This window comes from Camellia sinensis, chromosome 3 (assembly GCF_055761805.1).
Source record: "Camellia sinensis isolate YWXY chromosome 3, ASM5576180v1, whole genome shotgun sequence".
NCBI lineage: Eukaryota > Viridiplantae > Streptophyta > Magnoliopsida > Ericales > Theaceae > Camellia > Camellia sinensis.
The window spans coordinates 74032812-74056903 of NC_138963.1; the positions used below are offsets into that span (position 1 = coordinate 74032812).

A 24092-nucleotide genomic window follows, 5' to 3' on the forward strand; every position below is an offset into this window, starting at 1 on the left:
ACTCTGTGTTGGACACTGACACAACATTCGTCGGATACACTTTGATACACATAAAATACATTACAAGTTTGAATAAAATAATTTAGAATTCAAAGATAAAACAAAAACATGTAAAATTTTACCTATTCTCCTCCTTTAGACTTCAAAAATTATGTACTTTGACTAAAATATTAATATATATATATATGTATATATATAATATATAAAATTATATATCTTGCATGTGTTACTTCATGATTTGCTCTTTGTTAATTTCATTCTTAGTTCTTTTTTCGTTCTTGGGTGTAAATTTTATTTATTTATTTATTTTTTATGTTGGTAATAAGTTCATGCAGAAACTATTATATGTTTACAGTCTAGTACTTAGTGTTCAAATATACTAGGATCTACTTATCCTCTGTGTTCGCATTTTTTTTTTTTAATGCAGGTTAAGTTCCAGATTGGGTTCCATTTGTTAATCAATTATATGTCCATCAAATCAATCTTGGAGAAATCAAGTTTTCGAATATGTACCGGTTCCCTTCTTTTATAATTAAAACCTTATCAGCTGACCAAGCCAATTTGATGCAGGCCATAAGATCAAGAAAAAGTAAAATTAAAGTGGCAATAAAGGTTGGAAATTGCTTGGTTTCAAGTTGCACTTACTGGGCATCAATTGGAACCATGTATAATTAAGTTTTTAGATGAGTCATATTTTACAATTATTTAGGTTGTGTTTAAACCTTGTTTGTTTTTTACATGTTTTCTAGTGCTTTGTAAGTTTGGGATACTTTGGTAATTTCAGGAATTTCTGAGCATGGCTACCCATGGGTTGAGTTATGTATTTGGGGTTTTTATTTATTGGTCTTATTTGGTTTTAAAAGTTAAAAGTCTAGTTTCCTATTTAGGAATCCTAATCCTAGTTGGTGTAGGAAGTTTCCAAAATCTGTATAAGCTAATGTAATGTCTCTAATTCAATAGAGTTCAGCTTAAAGAATTTATTCAGAGCTTTTAAAGCTCCCTCGGAATTGTTCATGGGTATTATTCAGTGCTGAGGACTCCTCCAGATTTGGTCCCTTTTTCCAATTTGATTCAGCTCTAACCCTACACCATTCCATACACTATTAGAAGTCCTAAATTTCCCACCATTTATTAAATTAAACAACAAAAGCCAACAAATTTCATCCTTTAAATACCACACGCACTGTCCTACAGAAATTTGGTATTAGAGCTTAAGTTTTCGGCACTATGTTCTCATAAAGTAGGTGGTCTTTTGTACTACAACATTTCATGGTAGGTTGTGCTAGAGAATTTTGGAGAAGAGACCACATCTCATGCACTATAAGAGAGAAGTTTCAGACTTTAAAGGAAGTGGTCATCGTATAGCTAAGAAGCATAGACACAGATACGGACATGGATGCGGATATGGGACATGGCGATTTCAAAAAAATGGGGACAGGGACACGGCAATAAAATATGTTTTCATGGTTTGACCATTTTGACAAATTAAACCTTAAGTTTTTAATTTTATCAATTTAAACCCCAAACTTTTTATTGGTTTTCAATATAAACCATTTATCTATTTCCGTTAAGTAAAATCAATCGAAAAATTAGTATTTAAGTCATTAAACTCAATGAAAAATGATATTTTAGATATTTTATTTATACTTACATTGAGTTTAATAACTAGAATACTCTAACAAAAATAGGCAAATGGTTTAGATTGAAAGCAAATCAAAAGATTGGGGTTAAATTGACAAAATTTAAAATAGGGTTTATTTTGTTACAAAACTCAACCCTAGGCTTTTTGTTTTTTTGGTAATTATCCCTTAATTAAATAAGGAGACACGCCATGTGGTGTGTCCCACACATGTCCTCGAAGTATCCACATGTCTCCGAAGTGTCTGTGTGTCCGACACAGATAGGGCACTTGTTTTGAAGTGTTGATGCTTTATAGTCATATAGTGTTCTTTAATTGTCTTTCTTTGATTGAGGAATTTCGATTGGCATGATTGGAAATTGGAAGGATGATCGGAAAGTGAGATTTGTTGAGTTGAAACTTGTAGGTTTGGCACAAATATGTTGGTAATTTGTATGGTATTGTAGGAGATATAAGAAGATTGGAATTGCCATCATTAAGCACATAGTAAGAGATGAAATCTAAGCTTTGTGAAAAGCACATGGTTTCAAATAATCATGAAAATTCATGAGAACAATTTGTTAATTCAAGACATAGAAGAATATTGTTTGCTGAGTATGGGCAAAGATTTAAGGTGTCTAAAACTCGAAGCAAATTTGTGCAAGAACCCCCCTCCCCCGCCAAACATGCACTGGATTTAGAGCTAGTTTGAGGTTTATAATCGACACAACAGCCACTCTACTCTGTTGTGTGGGGCATGCACAAGAAGTCACACTAAAGCTGAATATTGTTGTTGAAGAAAAAAAATCCTACACAATTAAAGTTACGACTTACAAATGAAGTACGAAATCTACCTAAGGCGAAAGATGACCATATTATATTGAAGGAGAGAAGGCTCCCCATGTTGTTCTTGAAGAAGGCTAGAGTTGAAACCAAAGCATCCAATGATCCTTATGTTAATAACCAACAAAACTAAAGAATCAATTGCTGGTATTGGAGCCAATATCAGTTGTTTGAGTTCTATAATTTAGCCAAGAGAGTTATCTAATGAACCTCCTCCCATGCATAGCATCCAACAAGCAACAACCCTTGTAGAAGGGTTGCAATTAGCTAACTCTTCTGCAGATTCTATAGATTCAAGCAAGCTTGGCAGACCAAAAAAACTACTGGATCTTGATATTTTTAAGATGCCCAAATTGCGAAGGAAGCTACTAAAGTGGAAGAAATTATAGAAATGGCACCAAATAATCTTCCTTCAATTGGGAAATTTCAAAACGAGCTTCAAAAACATAATTATTGTTCATAGTGCCTATAACAGGCCCCAAACCTTGTGCTTTTATTCTAAAACCCATACCCATTTGTGACTCTAATACAAACCTTTAAAACTCATGTTCTTATTACTTTGTCAACCACAAAACCCAACTAAATCCAACCCCCCAACCAACTTTTTGTGCTAATGAACATTAATTTTGGGCTCACTATTAGTAGGAGAGTGTTCACTGCACTTGTCTTACAATTTAATCAAAATTTCTTAAACAGGAAAGCAAATCTGACCAGTGGGTGATCACTCTCATGTGAGATAAATGGTGATATTGTCCATTATGTGTTAAGAGTATTTATTACCGTTCTAATATTTTTCTTCTTGGGTGACCACTCTGATGTAAGATAGATGGTGATATAGTCCATTATGTGTTAAGGATATTTAGTACCGACTACCTCTATATATATATTTTTTTCCCTTTTTGACATGAGTGTGCATGCAAGTGTGGAAAAGAAGCAAGCTGTGAGTTTCTTTATTTTTTTATTGACCTTCCCTTAGTATTATCAAGAAAAAAATAAAAATAAAAATTGACCAGCCCTTGATTTTCTGTTGCAGCTGAAGTATATTCAAGCTCTGATTGAGAAAGCAAAAAATTGTGAGTGAGAACATGAGGTAATATATGAGAGAAAACTTGCTAAAGAGAGAAGCAAAGATGACCGCCTCTTTGCAGACAAGGGCAAGTTTGTCACTAGTGCTTACAAAAAGAAACTTGCAGATCATGCTCAGTGGATGGAGGAAGAATGTCAGTGTCAACTTCAAGAAGAGAGAGGATGTATGTATAGCTTTTTGTTTGGTCTTTCTGTGATCTAACTTGCAGTTATTTTGCTGATTAACACGAAACATGATCTTTTGCATGTTTTCATACCTGGTTGAGTATGTTATCCTGTGGTAAATTTAATTTTGTTTAGATCTGTTTATGTACGGATTGGTTATCTAGTATTTATCAGTTGGTCTTTTTTTCTCTTGGTACTTGTCTTTGGTGTCTGACATGTACTGTGTTATTGCTTAGCAACATTACATGAACATGTGAGAGTAAGGAATACATTTTTTATTGGAAATTTGATTATCTGGGCTGAACGTTTCAATACTGGATGAAATTCTAAGTACTTGAGCTTGCTGCTTGTAATGGAAGTTTTTCCATGAATTGAAGGTTCTAGAGTCATTGGAGTCAATAACTTCATTTGTTTTTTATGACACTAAATTTGGAGAAAGGAAGATTCAAACTGCAAATTTGGGTTGCTTTCACAAAGGTTTAAATATCATTTTAGAGCAATGATATGTTAATAATGTGTGTTTGGAACTTAGAATGGACTTCACTATTTGTCCACTGGGTTGAGAAGTAGAAAATTTTACATTTTACCTGGTGTAACAGGTTTTGGCTGAACTTGTTTTCTATTATTACTACAAAAGAACACACTTTCTCGATTTGAAATTGTGTACTTTTAGATTGGCATATTATATATAGGGCAAAATTTACTTTACACCTTGTGGTTTAACGCTGGAGCACTTTACTTTCTTATGGTTCAAATATAAGCACAATACTCCCATATGGTTTTGGATTATATTGCAACTCTAACTCTGTTAATGGCAAATACGAAATGACCTTAATACCCTTTGACTTTTGCCTTAGTTTTGATTCTTTTATTTTATTTCTATTTTATTATATATATAATTTCTAAATTAAACAATTTCCATGAGGAAAAAAAAAATCAATTAAATAAAAAATTAACCCTAATTAATTCAATTAAAAACAAAATAAAAAAAATCAATTAAATAAAAAAAAACCCTAATTAATTCAATTAAAAACAAAATTAATTCAATTAAATCACCTAATTTTAATTTAATTGTATTTTACACAAACTGGTATATATATACATACAAACATACACAATATATAGTATATATAACAGCAAATTGCATGAGGATGATGAATCATTTGATGAATCTGAAGAACCAATAGTGGGTGGTCTTCATAGGTTCTGCAGATTCAATAGTTGGTTATCAAGAACTTGCGAAATCGTTCCTAACTGGAGGAGGACCGTGGCAATGATCGGGAAAGGGAAAGAGGCAGTGGCGGTGGTTTGAGATGCAGTGATGTAGATCTGGGGTGGCAGGAGGGACATGAATGATGAGATGGGAGGGAAGGGGAGAGGGTGTCATAGGAGATGGTTGAGAGAAGGATGGGGCGGCAGGAGTGGCTTGGAGAGGATGAAGAAGGAGACAATGAAGATGGGTTTCCAAGTGATTGAAGAAGAGACAATGAAGATGAAGGGCACAATTGTCATTTAACATTTCATTTTATATTTGATTTTATTTTTCTTCATTGGCAACTCATTATTTTGGCACGTATGGAACACTTTCCGTCATTTTGGACAGACTAAATAACGGTAAGGGGGTAAAGTGTAAAATAGTCCCACAAGGAGGCTTATTGATGATTTTTAAATGATAGGCAGGTAAAGTGCTTTAGAGTCAAACCACTGGGGGTTAAAATGAATTTTGCCCTTAAATAAATTCAAGTAGCACGTACACACCTTAGGGTAAAGTCTTTTGCTCATGCTGAGCATGGTTCTGATGTGTTCACTAATTCAAAATATATGAAAGTTAGAACAGGGTGCTGGGGTTTCTTCCCCTTGTTCTAACCTTATAGATATCATGCCTCCTTTTTCATTAATGTCAAGAAAAGGGCGTACCCAGTGCACAAAACTCTCGCTTAAGCGGGATTTGGAGAAGGGTTGATATACACAGCCCTACCCTGCAAGCAGAGAGGCTGTTTCTGAGGGATAGCTTTACCGCTACACCAGGTCCGCCCTTCTAATGTTAGAAAATAGTTACCCCTAATAATTAATTTAAAATTGTATGAAAATATAGATGTGAATAGTTTGGTTTTTACAAGTATTTCCATGGTGGAACAAGATACAAATGTTTTTTTATGTCTTCAAAATTATAGTAAATTGCAATTTGCCTTTTCCATTTCCATGCTGAATTTGTTCTGTCTTGTAAGTCTTCTGCTCTGGATCTTCACACACACACACACACAAACACAAACACACACACACACACGTGTTCATCATATATGTAGGTTCCCCCGTTTGTTGCTTTAATATGTCTGTTTATGAACCAATATCAATTTCAAGAAATTTATTAGGATGCTATGGAGGTGATGGTCTTGAGATTTACAATTCCAGTTTCAACAGAATACTATAAAGATTATTGATTTTGTGTCATATGCAGTTATCATTGATGGTCAATGATGGAGTTTGTTATTCTCTTTTCAAGTTGAAATGTTAACAAAGCAACGTAGCTGAAAACAGTCTCCGATGCTTGTTAAATTATTACCAATGTAGAATGAAATGGGGGGAAAAAACTAAATAAAGTGAGAGAGAAAGAGAGGGGGTGGCTTATTTTGTGTGAAGGTATTACTATTTTCTTGGAAGATCTTTAGGATTCTTGTTCCTATACAGTTGTCTTGGTCACTTCTATGTGACTTCTGCAGACATGGAGGTTTTCATTTAGGCTATGTTTGTTTCAACGTAAATTATTTTACACAAAATATATTTTTCTTGTAAATTGATTTTACACAGAATTTTTTTTGTTTGTTTTTGTTTTTGTTTTGTGTTGTTTGGTTGACACTTGAAATAAAAATATTTTATTGTCCAATAGATAAATTTTGATTCAATAAAGTGACATTTATGACTTTTTAGTTTGCTAAGATATTTATTTGAAAAGACTAAATATGTCGAAAAAGTAGTAAGTGAGAGTTAACTTTGTAAAAATTGGCTTATGAAGTTATTAAAGGTAAGCTATGATGCACGGATACTTCAAAAAGGGAGACGTATCCGTATCGGATACTTATCGGATACCGATACTCTTTGGATACTCGCGGATACGTATAAAATACTTCTTAAAAGTATCGGATACTTCTTAATTAATTTTTTATTAATTTTAAAGTATTGAATACTTAATTTTGAAGTATCGGATACTCGAAGTTACATATTACTTATAATATTTTGTTTAGTTCTTCGATAAGAGGAATATAGTAAGAGTTAAAATAATAGAATTTGTCAAATTGATATATCCTTATTGTCTCTCTCGCTTTCTGACTCTCTCACGTTTCTTGTCTTTGCTCTCATTCTTTTTTTGGTGTTGGCATGTAAGGATGATTTTTAATTTGCATTTGCTTTTGTTTTTAGTTTTGGATGTTTTATGAATGTTTGAAGACTTTTAAGTTAATAGGAATCTTTCTATTTATTTATTAATTTACTTTAAGTTTTATTTTCATACATATTACATTATTAAAATTATAAAAATATTTTTTTTTACAAACGTATTCCTGTCGTACCTGTATCATACTTTTTCAAATTTTGATGCATCGCCATATCCATATCCGTATCCGTATCCGTGCTTCCTAGGTTATCATTGATGACTTAAAAAAGTATATTTGCTGAAATTTTTATTAATAATGGTTTTTTGGCTTTAACTAAGGTCCTGTGATATTCATTGATGAAGGGGAACAAGTTGAAGCTATTGATCTTGAAGACTCTTAGTTTTATAAGAATCTTTCTTTTTTATCAAGTTGTCTTTTGTTATAGGTTTTATTTTTATGTATACTGCATGATTAAAAATTGTAAAAATAATATTTTTACGAATGTATCCCTGCCGTACCTGTATCCTAATTTTTCAAATTTTTCCGTATCGCCGTATCCATATCGTATCGTGTCCGTATCCCGTATCTGTATCCGTTCTTCCTAGAAGGTAAGTCATTTTTGGAAAAATAATGCAAAATATTAAAATATTTTACATCAAAATAAATGGAGCTTTAGTCCACATAATTCCCTTCAAAGTTCTTGGTCATCTTCGTGAGAGAAACTAAGTTCTCCTGGTAATCTCAGTATTTAAAATCAATAGCAAGTGAGAGCAAGGATTGGTTCCTTGAATAAACTCTTTTCATATAGATTTAGGCATGTACACCCATCTATGGCTCGGTGTTGAGGGTTGTGTTCATGTGGACTTTTGGTCGTGGCCTGATATCGGGGATAGCGGATTTGAAGAGTTTCAAGGAAAGATCGGAAAAGACGGACTGAAAACGAAACTGCTCATGAATTTGAGTAGGTGGGATCTTTGTTTGGGTATTGTGTACTAGTAAACTTGATTTGTTAGCTAGTGGATTGAGTGGAATTTTTCCCTTCACAGTTTGAAGTGTTTTTTACTTTCTAATTTTCTATCTTCTATGTGTGTGATAGTAGTTATATTACACTATGGATGAATTCTGGATTCCCCTACTCATTGAAAGTATTTTTTTTTTTTTTGAATCAGCGAAGAAACAAGATTTTATTGATGAAAACAACATACAAACCATATGAGTTTACATCAATAAAGGGAAGGAAAGTGTAAAGAGCATTAAAGTAACACTACATGATCCCGACTAGGTTGACACTGAGAAGCATACCTAATCATATGCTAGCACAAGCCTCAAAGGTTGGTGAGAAGCCAACGAACCAAAAAAAAAAAAAAAAGAAGAAGAAGATAAACACCAAACAAAACAAACAATAAACAAAAACCAAGGCCGACATGCCCAAAACAAACAATGCTAAAAAACCAGCTCATTCAAAGCAATCAATGCACCCCCAGATGTGGAGCAAACAATTCAATCCGGAGCAATCTATGTAATCAGAGCAGCCTTTAGGGACAAGAGCATCCTTTAGCAATCTATAACCTAATGCACCTTCTAACCTGCAAAATACCAGCAGCCACAACCACTAGTCACGCCCAAACTGTAACCCTTACCCTGAATTCCTTCATATACATAATGAGAGATCATGCCTGCAATAAGGAATACTGCTCCTGGATGCCGTTGCCGTCCTCAACTCTGGTTTGACGCTCAACCCGGTGCTTGATTAAGTCAACCAACTCTCCCCAATCTGGCTGTACATTTTGAAATACATATGTGTTCCTTAAACCCCATACTGACCAGATAACTGCGAACGGAATTACTTCCCACAACACCTTCTTCGCTTTATTGTATTTCCAGCTTTGCCACCATTCCACAAAGCTTGGACTGACCCTGGAACCACCCAAGTCATTCCCCACCATTGAAGAGTTTCAGTCCATACCCTTCATACCTTCGAGCACCATAACAGGACATGCTCCGCTGATTTAGCCTCAGTGCCGCAGAATCTGCAAAACCCATCCCCCTGATTAGAGATGATCCCCATTCTTAATAATGAATCTGCTAACTTGATTCTCCTACACCAAGCTACCCATTCGAAGACCTTCACTTTTGGGTGGGCTACATTAACCCAAACAAATTTTAATGCTTTCACCCTTGATCTCACTGATGCTTCAAAACCTTTATAAAGCGTTTTAACAGAGAATGAACCCGTGGCCTCCAGCTTCCACAAAATCTCATCAGGTTCAGCCAATCTTGTGACCACTTCTGCATCAAGTAGCAGCTGAATTCTAGAAACCTCCTCTTCCTCCCACACAAACAATGTCCTTATAAAGACTAACTTCCAGGAAATCACTCCATTTACTACTTCCATAAAATCTGCCACAACTCTATCCTTATTGATACTCAAAAAAGTATAACCTAGGAAAGAGTATCCGTAAAGCTTCACCACCTCTTACCCACCTATCCTTCCAGAATGCCAATGTATACCCATCACCCAATTTGTAGTAAATATTTCCCTAAAAACAAAGAACATAAGCACACTATTTCCCTCCATAGCCCTGAACGTGACCTCATTATTGGTAAATGAGGTAGCCAACACTTTTCCTATATACCATAGATTTCGCATATCAATTCCCTCCACATTCGCTCCTTCTCCCCACCAAACCTCCACCACCATGTTAAAAGTAACGAATCATTCATCTCACAAACCCCCAAGTTCCTTCTCCATAGTTACTTTCTCCCATTTTACCAAATGAAGCTTCTTAACCAACTCACCATCACCCCATAAATATCTGCTTTGAATCTTGTCAATTTCTTTCTCCGCCGAAACAGGTAATCAGAAAAGTGAAAGGTAATAGATTCGTAAACTTTGCAATCCTTCCCGCGAATGATAGAAATTTCCTCTTCCATGGTACAAGTTTTTTTTGGAACTTATCGAGCACCGGCTTCTATGTTGATTTCAGTCTTGGATTCGCGCCAAGTGGTAACCCAAGATAATTCATGGGGAGTGATAGAGTTTTACACCTCAATGCAGAAGCTAACTCTCAACGCATATTATCATCAACCCCTACCCCGCTTACTTTGCTCTTATGAAAATTAATTTTAAGATCAGACATTAGTTCAACGCATCTCAATACCCTTTTAACATTCATCAGCTCCGACCTACATTACATGGACTCTTCAGAATCTTGATAAACTCATATTTTTGCACAATCTTGTTAAACTCTAGCTAAATCTCCAAGTTCTCCTTCAAGATCTTAATTTCTTTCTCTAATGAGAGCTCACTCTCCCTCTAAAATCTATTCTTAGATTTTTGCACTCAAATGAAGAAGAATGAGCTTAAAACACATATATATAGTTAGGATTAGCTTAATACATTACTTAGAACATTAGACTTATTAAACACAACTTAATTAATCAAACTGAATCAGATTTTAATCAAACTTTCCAAATGATTCTTAAAATTCCAATTAGTCTATTCATGTAGCTAATTTCGGTTTCTGATATTATTTTAAGTCATCAATTTTAAATTCTGAATAGAAATCATAACAGATAGTTTTCAAATCAAACAGATATACACAAATTAATCATAAGCCACGTACCACAATTAAAAATTAACACATAATTAAATAAATGTAATTATGATATGCATGTTGGGGTTGTCACAAGTTCAGTCCACTCGCTTCAACCTCTACAACCTCCTCACTTAGTCTTTGGTATTCTCGTTTGAGTTGTGTATCTTTTAACTGTTTACGTTCCTTAGTTTCAAGTAGTCAGTTAGGGTCAATCAAAAATGATGATGTCAATTGTTTAGCTTGTCAACTAGTCAAACAACCTGCATTGCTATTTCATAATAGTGATTTCGTTTTCTCTACTCCTTTTGATCGCATTTATTCTCCACTCCATGATTTGTTATATTTGTTGATGATTTCACTCATTATACTTGGCTCTATCTCTTGCATAGTCGATCTGAGTTAGCACAAATTTACTACAATTTTGCTAGTATGGTTCAAACTCAGTCTTGTTCTGTCAGAATATTCCGCTATGATAATGCCAAAACTCATACTTAGGGTTTGGTTGATATTCTTGATGACAAAACCACAGTTGGATGCAAGTGTGTCTATAAAATTAAAACTCGCTTTAATAGATCTATTGAGCAATATTAAGCTCATCATGTTGCTAAGGGCCTTACATAGGAGTATGGTGTTGGCTATGAGGAGAAATTTGCTCCTATTGCACATCTTACTTTGGTTTGTAGTCTTCTTGTTGTAGTTGTCATTCACAAGTGGCGATTGTCAAAAATGCATTTATTAATGATAATCTTACAGAAGGTCTACATGCAACCTCTTCCAAGGTATGCCCATCGACCACATCAAGTCTATAAGCTTCGACGTGCTCAAGTCTATAAGCTTCGACGTGCTCTGTATAGTCCCAAACACCTTGAGCATGGCAAGTCCTTATGATTATATTCTTTTTGTTTGCAAGACTGAGCATGGTACCATTCTTCTATTTTAGGTGGATGATATAACTATTTACTGGGACTGCTGCTAGAATTTCCAGTTTTAGACAGTCTCTCAGCAATAAATTTGTGTTGGTGTATATTGTATATTCTACAACATTTTAGATCATGAAAATGGCCCCAAAGAAGGACACAACTCTCCTACTATGCCTTGACCCCAACATCTATTGATAGTGGGTGCTCTTTGTCTTTGGGTGCTATGTACTTAGCAGCAAATTTCTCCAACTTCCATCATAATCCTTATAATCACATACACACACAAACCCAAATAGAACAAAAACCTTATTCCAAACTTGTGAATTATCCTTACAGATCTATAGATTTACAGTCCAGTAGTGAAATTGAAACCACATTACCCCAAGTTTTTGCCAAAACCACAAGCAAAAACGAAGAAGATGAAATTTAAAATGATCTTGGTTTCATCACAATAGTTGAATGCTTCAAAATGTGCAAGCTGAACTGCCCTCCCTTCTCAGCAGTATCAATCTTCGACTGTCCAGGAGGCGGCAACATCTCAAAATTCTGCACCAACCGCCCCAAAGTAATACCCAGAATCGGCAGAGCAAGTATAATCCCAGGGCAGCTCCTCCTACCAACACCGAATGGAAGGTACCGGAAGTCATTTCCATTGGCCTCAACCTTAGCCTCCTCTTCCAAGAACCTCTCGGGCCTAAACTCTTCTGGTTTCTTCCAGCTTTCTGGGTTGTTGGCGAGCCACCACGCGTTAACCAAGATTTTGCTCTCGGCCGGGATGTCATAGCTGCCCAGCTTGGCATCATGGAGGTTCATGTGAGGGACTAGGAGAGGGATTGCCATGCGGAGGCGGAGAGTCTCTTTGACTACGGCTTGGAGGTATGGCAGCTTGTAGGTGTCCGGCTCGGTGATTTGGGTGCCAGGACCGAGCACGGCATCGAGTTCTTGCCGGAGCTTTTTCTGGACTTGTGGGTGGTTGACGAGTTCTGCAATGCCCCATTCTATGGACCATAGTGTCGTTTCAATTGCTGTATCATGCAAGACATTTTGGCACATTAGTCTTGTAAGAAAAATGCTAAACATAGAGATTTTTTATACAAAAATGTCATACATAATGATGTAACAATGGCATTTATACAATTATAATTTATGATGATGTTTTTTTAATTTCCAATTAATGGTTTTAAATGAGCCATATCATTCCTCTTGAATAAAAGTGATAAACTAAAATAATTCAATTAGTTCACGATAGTAAATTAGTTCGTTAATAAAAATAAATCTTTTCTAATATTATACATCGTTTTTTTTATCAATCTTTTTATTATTAGATATAAAAATAATGATTCTCATTTGTATTAATGTAGGTTTATTATCTTTGTGCCTAGTTATTAAAAAAAAAAAAAAATAGTCAAATGTGTAACATTTTCCTAAATTTGTTGGATAGTTAGGTGAGTTGGTTGACAACCCACTTTCAATGAATTCTTTTGGGTCCATTTTCAGTGATTAATTCGACAATCCTTTTTACCTAATCTAATTTGTTGACATATATGATGTGCCCACCAACCAACCATACTTTTTCGGCTTCAACTCATATTCACCCAGTTCAAAAAATATAAAATAAAATCATATTCATTCATTTTTTAAATTATGTTTTTAAAATTTTTATATTTTAAATTTTTTACATAATTCAACACTATAAACATATTAAAACAATGAAACAAAGAATTCTTAGACAGATGATATGATCCTTAATCCCTATTATCTCCACGATTTTATTCAACATAAATGTTTCTTTTCATTCACAACTACACAATCAAAATATTTTATTAAAAATAAACTTTTTTGATTATAAATGCATGGGACAATGAGACAAATGCTATTTTTCTAATGTAAAAAAATTCATTGATACTCCAATAGTGTATAGAGAAGAGTGAATATTAAAGCAGTGTTTAAATCTTAAACGTGTGAGTATGATTTTAAATAATGATAATAATGGACAATATCAATTGATACATTGGCAATTGTTCTTTTGGTTCACCGTTGGATCCCACCAATACAATCCCCTATAGTTTTCGTTACTAAGATAACTTCCTTTTTTTTTATTGAATAATAACTAACCTATCGCCTGTGCACGGAATAATTATAAATATTTATATTTATTTTAAATTTTTTTAATATGTAAATTATGTTTTTTATGATTTTCTATAAAAATAATTTAACAATCTTATCACTAACTACACAAAGCAGAGATATTACCATAAGCGTACTGGAGAAAAAAATATGAATATATTCAAAACATTTTGTGCTCATGCTTATATTGCAAAGTAGAACCGATCATAAGATTCCACAATAGAGCATGTCTGAAATAAACCGATCATAAGATTCGACAATAGAGCATGTCTGAAATAAAACATATGTTTCACCACTGAGTGGGTAAGCCACAAATAAAGCACCGATGGACTCAACAATCACAACCAAAACCAAAGAAAATAGAAAAATAAAAGAAAAGCTAGGACCTCAGACCCAAGATCTGTGACAGATCTGGTGGAGGAGGTTGTAACGGCTTCAGCATGATTCAGTGGAGGGAGTTGCAAATCTTAGTCCTAGCAAGCTAAGAAGGCGATGGATCTGATAGAGCTGGATGAGAAGAATCGTGGAGGCAACAGAGAGCACGATCTGGCAGTTCAGGTGAGGCCCTGGCTGAGGAAGTCAAGAAGGAGGGAAAAGTAGATGTAGAGTAAAGATTCCACCATGAGAGGAAAGCACCTCACATGGAAAGAGAAGATGAGAAGACTAGACTACCAAAGTTTATTGATCCAAACGGGACAAGGAAAATGGAAGAGAAAGAGGGGTAGAAGGGAGGAGAGAGGCGGCCGGATGCCGAAGCCCCCCTCCCCCACCCTGAGCGGTGCCTTTAAGAGTAATCCTAGAAGAAGGAGAGAGAGCGGCTCTCCATTTTAGAGAGAGAAAGAGATTAGATATTATCTAATCCTAATATAATAATGATCCTAATTTTTAATTACTAACCTTTTTCATGGGAGAATGGGAAATATATCCTTATAAGAAGCAACATCACATGATCACATATCTAATTTAAGTTAATTCTTAATACCTCCCAAAATGAATATTTGACAAATAAAGGGGGAAAAAACAAATATAAGTTACAAAAAAATTGTAACAATGACCCTTTTTTAATTATAACTCCCTATAACAAGTGTTTTGGGTACTACCGCATGATATTTTCAATCAATAAAAAATTTTATGTGTATAAAATTTGATCACAGAGTCATATAACTTTTATGGCATAAAGTAAGACTTATGTGAGAGAATTATAGTCTATTATATGATTAAATTAATATTTAAAAAGAAATTAAATTTTTAGAATCGTATTAAATTATAACATCATATAGTTTCGTTAACTTGTAAAACAGGACAATCAAATGACATGACTCAATTGTAAACAGTTTGTTAGAGAAAGACACCCCAACCCCAACTACGCTCATCATCCACCTTATTTATATGCTTCAAATTCAATCCTAAGTTGAACAGTTTGACAATTTTTTTTTTTTTTTGATAACGCAGGTATTCCCAACCCTCTAGTTTTTCGGGAACAGTTTGACAAATTGACATGAAATTTTTAGAATTTCATCCTCATTTCATCATCCTAAGTCGGGAAGGGCAATATAGTCACATGATAATAAAGGGGTCGTTTGGAAACACTCACAAGAAGCTAATTTTTTATTTAAAAAATCACTGTATCAAATTCAATCCTAATTTTTTGATTTAAAATTTTTTTGTCATTAACTTAAAAAAATTAAGGTAACGTTTGGTAGAGTTTTATAAATGTGATTTGAGAGTATGAATTGTATTTTGAGTTTGTGTGTTGTGGAATTATGATTTGAGTGTAAAAAATTTGTTTGGTAAAGAGTTTTAAAAATAGTTTTGAAAAGAGTTTTAATTTGAATGAGAAATTGTTGATGTGACATTTGATATGTTATACAAAAATTTATAACTCATAACTAAACATACAACTCAAAATTATTTTAAAGTACATAAAAAATTTTAAAAATTTCAGAAAATGTTTTTTTCGACTATATAAATCAATTGCAAAAAAAAAAAAAAAAAAAAAATTCACTATTCCGGTCAACCGACCGGACGTCCCGTCAGGCAAAATTTTCAAAAAAAAAAAAAAAAACGCGTCTATCAAAACAGAAAATCGCAGGTGTTCTGTGCAGAGTTTTAAAATTATCATTTGAGAATACTAACCAAACACCATACTTGATTCAAGGTGTGAAATCATGATTTGAATTCAAAAAAAACAGAACCTAAATTTATCAATTTTTTCACTTACAAAAATGTAATTTTTTTTATTAACTTTTTAAATTCATCAGCTTTTCTAGTTCTTAAAAGTCAAATCCCCACTAAGACCTCAGTTCAATAAATAAATAACTTTTTATTCTTTTTAATTAAAAAACTATATCCATCCCTACCAAATCACCATGTGGCAATGATAATTTCGTAAATGAAACCTATTTTTATGATTATTGTGTTTTAAAATAAAAAGTTCATATATGAACCACGTCATTTTATATAAATCTTTTATTTACATATTTTTTTTATTTTTTATTTTTTTTACCAACAATCTTGGACCTATCTTAAAAGAATAAACTTTGAATACACATAATCACTTACCAACCACGTGCATCAGCTAAGCTAGGGCACATCACTAACAAGATTATTCAAAACGCCTAAATTCACAATTCAAATTAGAAACATTTGACAACTGAACAAATCGTGTAAATTTATGATAAAAATTTTAGAAACATATCCAACACGTTTCACAATTATAAGAAGAGTTATAAATGATAGTGGCCAACTTGGCCACGAGTTATTAAATGGCTCTTTATATTTCCCGTGAAAAAATAAATGACCTAAGCTTTTTTTTTGGGGAGGTGCCTTCAATAGTTGTGATTTTAAGTTCTTTATAGAAAGGAGCTTTTTGCCGGCGGAAAAGGGCAAAACCACAAGCCCAAAAGGTAATAAAAACAAAAAAAATTGCATTTCAGGAGATAATTTTATTTTTATGATGAGACAAGTCTCTCGTATGTATAATACAAGTTTTTGTTATGTTTTCTTTATAGAAAGTTGCTTTTTGCCGGCCGAAAAGGGCAAAACCACAAGTCTAAAAGTCAATCAAAAACAAAAAAATTTAGAAAAAATTGCATTTCAGGAGATAATTTTATTTTTATGATGATACAAGTCTCTCGTATGTATAATATAAGTTTTTCTTATATTTAGTTTAAGATCTCGTTTGAAAACAGACTATTTTAATAATTTTTTAATTTTTTATAAAAAAATATGCAGAAAAGTAGAGAGGTGATGTGACTAGTTTTAGTTAATTTTTTGACTAAAATAGTCACTCCCCAAATGAGGCCTAAGTCTTTTTTGTGTGTCAAATTTACATTGGGAAAAAAAAATCACCTATAGTGCAATTATTTTAGAAAAATGTTATGGATCTCATACTCATATAAAAAATTTGGTAAAATTTTTAATAAATCATTTAAAATCTCTAGCATAACCTATTATTTTAACACAATCCTACTTATTTGCCATTTTCTAAAAAACTACATCCAAAATGCGGCCGACTTAGTATAGCTTGTTTAGTGCAGATTATTTGAAGTTAAAAATTGATTATCACAAAAATAAAAGTCAAAGGCACCCTTAGCTTCTAGATTATGAGTTTTTTTTTTTTCAACTTATTTAAATTATTTTTACCTAATAAATTATAAATATAATCCAAAATAAATAAATAAAATTTATAACAATTTAAATAAGTTGTACCAAACAGCCAAGGTGAAAGGTGCGACTTAACAAAACCCAACAAAATCATTTCGTCCAACAAATAAAATGCATTTTAAAAAATAAATAGAATAGAATAGAATATAGAGAAAGATGAAAGCATAGATAAAATTAAGGGAAACAAAACAATAATGTAAATAGTGGGGGACAAAAAGTTATTACCAGCAACGTTGATGTTCTCAACAATGTAAAGAACGTTGTCTTCATTGATCTCTCCCTTGTGTTGAGCATCCAGAATATGATCTATTGCACATTTCAGACTATTGTTGTCCATGCTCTTTGTGCTTGCTAGGTTCCTGGGATTTTCAAATAAATAAATACCATTTAAAAAAAAAAAAAAAAAAAAAAAAAAGTAACAACTATATGTCAAAGAGCATAGTTGTTAGAGCCATCTTTCACTAAAAGGCTCATGTCAAAGATTGGTTTATTAACACAATAAGGAGCATATAAAGCCTCTATTAGCTTCCAAATTTATCACCTAAAAAAAGCACATCCTTGGTAAGAGGAGCATCTGTTATTCTCAAAATTTTATTTTTAATTTCAATAAACTCCTTATTCTATGATGTAATTAATAAATTTGAAATGCAAGCCCTCTGTTTAACAACATTTTTAAATTAAAAAAAAAAAAAAAAGTAGTGACAATCCTAAAAAATATTAAAACGTTCCACATCAAATTTTATGATATATATATATATATATAAAGTTGGAGATGTTAAAAAAAAAAAAAAGGTTTGATCCTTATAACAAAACAAATAATTTTTAATTTTATTTATTTGTTTTGTTTATTTTTGTTAAACAAAATTGACAAAAAAAAAAAAATTTAATCATTAGTATATATAAAATGTTTAAAATATATTTTTTCATTAACTTTTATTACTAAAATATCTATTTTTAATCAATTTTACTTAACAAAAATAGACAAATAGTTCAAATTAAAAAAAAAAAGTTCAAGATTTAAATTAACAAAATAAAAAAAACTTCAGATTTATTTTGTTTAAATTTCTGAGATTTTTTGTAATTTGGCCCCCAAAAAATTTAAAAATTAAAAAAAAGGATAAATTATATTGACGCCTTTTGAGGTTTGATCTAATTACTATTCACCCCTGATGTTTTGAAAATTATATTTCCACTCCTGTGGTTAATAGTCTGAGAGCATCTCCAACGGTAGTAGGCATTTTACCTATCTAAATATTATTATAAAGTATATATTTTATTTTGCCTATTATGTTTTTACTCCAACCATGCTCTTTATTTTAGCTATTTATCCAAATACTATTAATTTTATAGAATTTCACGTCAACAACAAAGATGGAGGGAAATGATCCTAATGATTAAATACATTTTGCCTAGCGTTGAAGGCTAGCTACATGTAGCTAGTGAATATGAGTTGAGCCAAAATGCCTAATCATATGCCTAGTGCATTGGAATTGAAAAAAGTGAATCACACTAGGCATTTTAACTAACAAGTATTATATGCCTAGTGCATTGGAGATGCTCTTATTTCACAAACCCCTGCTTATATAAAAGGTAACATCTCCTAGTAAAAAAATAGAAAAAATTACATTAAAAAAACGTAAAGGAAAAGGGGAAAAAAAAAGAAAGTGAAACAAAGCAAAAAAAAATAGAGTGCATGAGTTCAATATTTTCATTTCATCTAAATAATTACAATAACAGAAAAATTAGTGTAATTTCTCAAACGTAGGGTGATATGTATTAAATCAAAATATCAGGGGGTGTAAGTGTAATTTACCTAAAAAAAAAATTACGAAAGCTTGCATACAGAGAAGAGTGAAAAAGGCAAAAATAGCAGGAGAGACATACTTCCTTTGATTGACAAAATAGTCCTTGAAGAGCTGCAACCTCGTGTCCTTGACCTCCTTACAGATGTTCAAATAGCCTCTCAAAAAGGGCCTCAGAATGGGGATAAAATCGCCGTAGTTATACTCAAAGCTCTGCGCCAACCTACTCCTCTCTCCGTTCAACGCCTTCAGCTTCACAAACAACGCGTCCTCCTCGCTCTCAAACCTCCTATCGAACATAATCCTGTACATGTTGTTGTACATCATCAGCTGCAACCGCCTCCTCAGCACCACCCCATTGCTCGCCGCTTCCGGGTTCTTCTTCATGTCTTCCACCACCCGACCCGCCTCTTCCTCCCACCCGAACCGGTACTGCTGAACCACCTTGTTCGTAAAAAATGGAACTGTCATGATTCTCCTCATCTTCCTCCAGTGCTCACCGTACACTGTGAACACCATATCCTGACCCTTACCCGTGAATATATCGAACACCACGTTCCGGGTTCGGGACCCGAACTCGACCCCTTGGGTATGGAGCACCTCTTTGGCCAGGTCCGGGGAGGACACTACTACTAGGTTGCGTTGGCCCATTCGAAGCATGAATATTTGCCCGAATTTCTTGGCCAAGTCGGTTAAATTGCGGTGGTTCAAGTCATCTCCGACTTGGAGCCAGTTTCCGAATACGGGTACGGGTATGGGTCCGGGTGGGAGTTTAAAGCGTTTGCCTCGTAATTTAGAGATAGTGATGGCAAGGACGACGGCGATGAAGAGGGCTATGAGAGTCTTCTCTAGGAGAAGAAGATCCATTGTTTTTTGGAGGGGGGGCGTAAGTTAGCTGAAATGTGGTGGTGCTGGAGGGGCGTATGATAGAGAGAGATTTTGAAGAGTGTGGGTGGTGATGTAGGGGGATTTATAGGTGCTGGATTAATGGGGCCGGCGTTTTAGGGGGACGTTTAGGTGGGGGGAGTTTTGAGGGGTAGGAGAGAGAGAGAGAGAGAGAGAGGGGTGAGGGGAGTAGGTGAGCAAGGGGGTTGGTGAGGCAAAACATGGTCATAATTTCATTGGTTATTATTGTGTGTTTGAGGGCAAACCCCACTAGTACTACTACTATCTGACTGTCAAATAGGGACATGTTTTAATGTGTAATGATGTAAATTTATATAAAATTATATAAATTTTTTTATAAATTAAATATAAATTCGTATGATCACATAAATCTTCATAAATTTATATTTAATTTATATATTTTTATGATATCATTTATATAAATTTGTAAAAGTTTATATAATTTTATAGAGTTGCATACGATAGTTATTGCCTGCTGAATTTTTTTTTTAATATGTAACTGCCACGTCATGAAAGGAAAGGTTTCATCTTTTAACAGTACTTTCCATTTGGGCGCTGTCGGACTCCCACCTCATGAAAACAAAAGTTGATCATTTTCCCATGTGAAAAATTAAGAAAATTATTGGATGCTAAGAAATTTTTAATTAATGAGAAATTGCATCTCACATTAAATAGATTATCTTTTATTTTTTAAGAAAAATTATTTATAAATCTTATTTAAAAAATTTATTTAATGTGAAATTCTATCAATATTCTTTTAGAATTTGAAATCATATGTGTTCTATAAGGTCCTATGAGTAGGAGTCTAAAAATGCCCCGCAGCCTAGGATGGGTTCGGCCCGGCCCGATTAGACCCAGGCCCGAGCCTAGGCTAAGACTTTGGACTTGGGTTTGGGCCGTCATTTTGAAACCCAACCCATTGGCTCACTTCTGACCCACTCAAAGGCTGGTCTGAGTTTCGGCCAACCCAAGGCCCTGTGTCATTTTTAGTGAAAAACAATAAAATTTTGGTGGAAAAAACAAAAAAAATGTTTAGGCCTGCTCAAACCTGGCCCAAGCCTGAGCCGAGGCTTAAGCCCATCGGTCTTGCCCCGCGGCCCACCTAAGGCTTGAATACCCCTTGGGCCTAATTTTCTAGTCCCGTGGATTGGCCCGAATTTTGGCGGGAATCCACGAGGGCCAATATGGGCCAGCCTGAGCTCGAGCCCGGGCTTAGGCCCGAATAGGGCGGGCCAAATTTAGTCCCCTACCTATTAGTTGTAAATGAATGATATTAGTGCACTATTATACTCCTAATTTGTTTTCATATTGTATTTTATTTTCTCATTCATCATATCACGTTTGGGAAGGCTTTTAGGAAAGACAAGTTTATAGGCAACGATTGTGTGAGTTTTTTGTCACCTTGATCGCAGGATTCTAGTGTATTTTCAAAATGTTGCTTAAATGGATGTGAATATGGTCGATGATATGATAATGTTTAAGGGTTGTGTGTTAATTCCTTCGAGAATTAAGATTACATGTGAAGCCCCTGAAAATTTGTATTCTCTTTAAAAGCCCTAATGTTTGAATTATTTTCTTAAAGCCCCTTAGTTCCTTGAATTATTTCGAATCTTGTCGGTTAGTTTTTTTATTTTTTTTTATTTTATCAAAACAGGAAATCCTAGCCAAATTAGATTCCTTAGCCCAATGTAATTTAATTCTATATAAGTGAGATTCCAATACACGAATTTAATTCCAAATCTTCACTTCTTTTATTAAATTCAAGAATACCCCAAAACTAGTACAAGTATTTTTATACTATAGGTACCATCAATCAAATTGAGATATATATATATATATATATACACACATTGGGAGATGTGTCCCTAGTACCTAAATTGAATAAAAAATAAGCCCCATCACCCTTCCCAATGGCCGGCCACCCTATGTAAGTGTGAGGAGCCTATTTTCAAGAATTGTAATCATGGTCTTTTAGAAACCCTAACACCCAGTACCTCTAAACCTAGGGTTTTGTTTCCAATACTAGTTTCATTTCAACTATGGACCAACTAGATATTGCCTAATCCCATGATTAAGCTCCCTAATCACTCTCATTCCATTAGACTCCAAGTAAATCCTAACTTTTCCATCCAATTCCAACTAGTGGGCTTTTGTGTCTTTTTATACCAAAATTTGCCTATAAATATCACCACTCCCTAGCATGGAAAACACAAACAACACACTTACACACACATTCGGCCTAGAAGAGAAGAAGGAGAGCAAGAGAAAAGTCTTGAGAGGGAGAGGAAGGTAAAGGAGAGCCATCTTGTTCAATGCTTAGCAAGTAAGCCACAACACAACCTTCTCTTTCATTTTCCTTTTTCAAATACATGTTCTTAAGGGTTTTAAATAATGTTTTTAGATGTGTTATTGATGAGTTACTTGTGTTAAAAATGATAAGAGTTAAGCCTTGATTCTACATCTCTTGTATTTTCCCTCATTTCGATACAAAACTATCTTTTTCATACCAATCTCTCAAACTTTCCAAAGACACACCTTCAAGCAAATATTTTGAGTTTAATATATATTAGTTAGCATGTTTTCATCACAAAAGAAATGAAAATTTTCCCCTAGTGGATCTCTTTTCTCACAAATCTTCTTGTTTTGGGTATTGTGCCTTAAAATCTATTTTCGCAGTCAAATTTCAAAATTTCTAGAAAAATGTAGAAATTTTTTCTGGAACTCTATTTTATGTCAAAATCTTCCTTAAGGAGTTAGCTTTCAACTAAAATTGGTTTTATGGAAAAACAGTGAGCGGTTTGCAAAAAAATCAAATTTTTGTAACGGTCGACGAATTTGGACAACGCTGGAGTGTTTTCTAAATAACTTAAAATCTAGAAAAGCTATCCCATTTCCGAAATATGTTCTGGAAACTAGATTAAATTCTCTATGAACCATAGGAAGGCCGAGTCCGGTAAAAATTCTAAAATAGCCCTTTTCATTCTAATCCTTATGTGATATTGAATTTGGAAATTCTGTTGTGCATGGATGTTTTATGCCCCTGTGTTCATGACAATGCTTATTAGCTTATGATCATATCTTGGCATGATATTATATGTGTTATGGTTATATTCTTTACCTTCTTCATCTTAATGTTGCATGCTATTATCTTGTTAAGTTGGTCTAACATTGATTTAAAATATTTAACTCAACGGAAAACTTAATTGGGATGGTATTGGGTTTTCGATCACTTGAGTAATAAAAAGATGATAATGTGTGATGTATGGATTGTTGGGATGCGTTCCCTATTTGGAAGTTAAAGTCTTGCGCAAGTGACTTTCGGAACCCTTGAACGGAGCGGTTGTATTCGGACTCTAGGTGGTTTGGTGTAAGGAGGGATTTGGGCAAGGCCCATTATTACTGTCTCTTTTAAGGCCCTGCGGTTGGCGCTACGCGGTATATAATCGTTGGTAAGCATCTGGAATTAGTTCTGCAACAAAACAACAAAAGAGGGGGCATATCGAATAATCTGCGTCCGATTCTTGTGATTGGGAGGACGAAATCTCTTTGGGAGATTTCTAGTTTACTAACACCTAACCTTGTAACCCTTTATTTATTTATTTATTTAAGTATCATGCTTTACTACTTGATGTTATATTTGTGATTATGTATTGGACTGGAGAAAAAGGAACGGGGTGTGTGTGTGTTTACTGGGCCTTCAAAGCTCACGGCGTATCATGCCAGGTGCCGAAGAGGAGTTTATAGCTGAAGACGACGAGCCTGAAACCTTCGAAGACTTTTGGCTATCTTAGGAAAGTTAGAAATTTCCTTTAGATATTTTGTAAGACTCATATGAAGATGTAAATTTTCTTTTTGGGATGTAATGTAACAGAACAAGCTTTTCAAACTAAGGATATTTGTGGTTGTTATGTACTTATGTTCTAATATTTATATGTATGAACCTTAACGTTGCTTATGAGACCTTGTGTCAATACTTTTTAAGATCTGTC

At 33.9% G+C, this 24092-nt stretch overlaps 1 protein-coding gene across 1 annotated transcript; it reads right to left on the reverse strand.

Annotated features, from left to right (window-relative positions):
* Positions 1-11895: 11895 nt before the first annotated feature.
* Positions 11896-20351, reverse strand: LOC114260674 (trans-cinnamate 4-monooxygenase). The gene is made up of 3 exons (XM_028200844.2): positions 19280-20351; positions 17621-17754; positions 11896-12627 (listed from the first exon to the last, which is right to left on the reverse strand). Exons 1-3 carry the CDS (start codon positions 20062-20064, stop codon positions 12029-12031), a joined length of 1518 nt encoding a protein of 505 aa, XP_028056645.2. The 5' UTR covers positions 20065-20351; the 3' UTR covers positions 11896-12028.
* Between the last annotated feature and the right edge of the window lie 3741 nt (positions 20352-24092).

Bases quoted from the DNA above. Each gene is read 5' to 3' on its own strand.
- LOC114260674 (XM_028200844.2), bottom strand. From the start codon at position 20,064: ATGGATCTTCTTCTCCTAGAGAAGACTCTCATAGCCCTCTTCATCGCC. The intron at 17,755-19,279 runs GTATGTCTCTCC...TGAAAATCCCAG, and splicing joins TATTTTGTCAATCAAAGGAA to GAACCTAGCAAGCACAAAGA. The intron at 12,628-17,620 runs GTAATAACTTTT...TGCATGATACAG, and splicing joins TGAGAACATCAACGTTGCTG to CAATTGAAACGACACTATGG.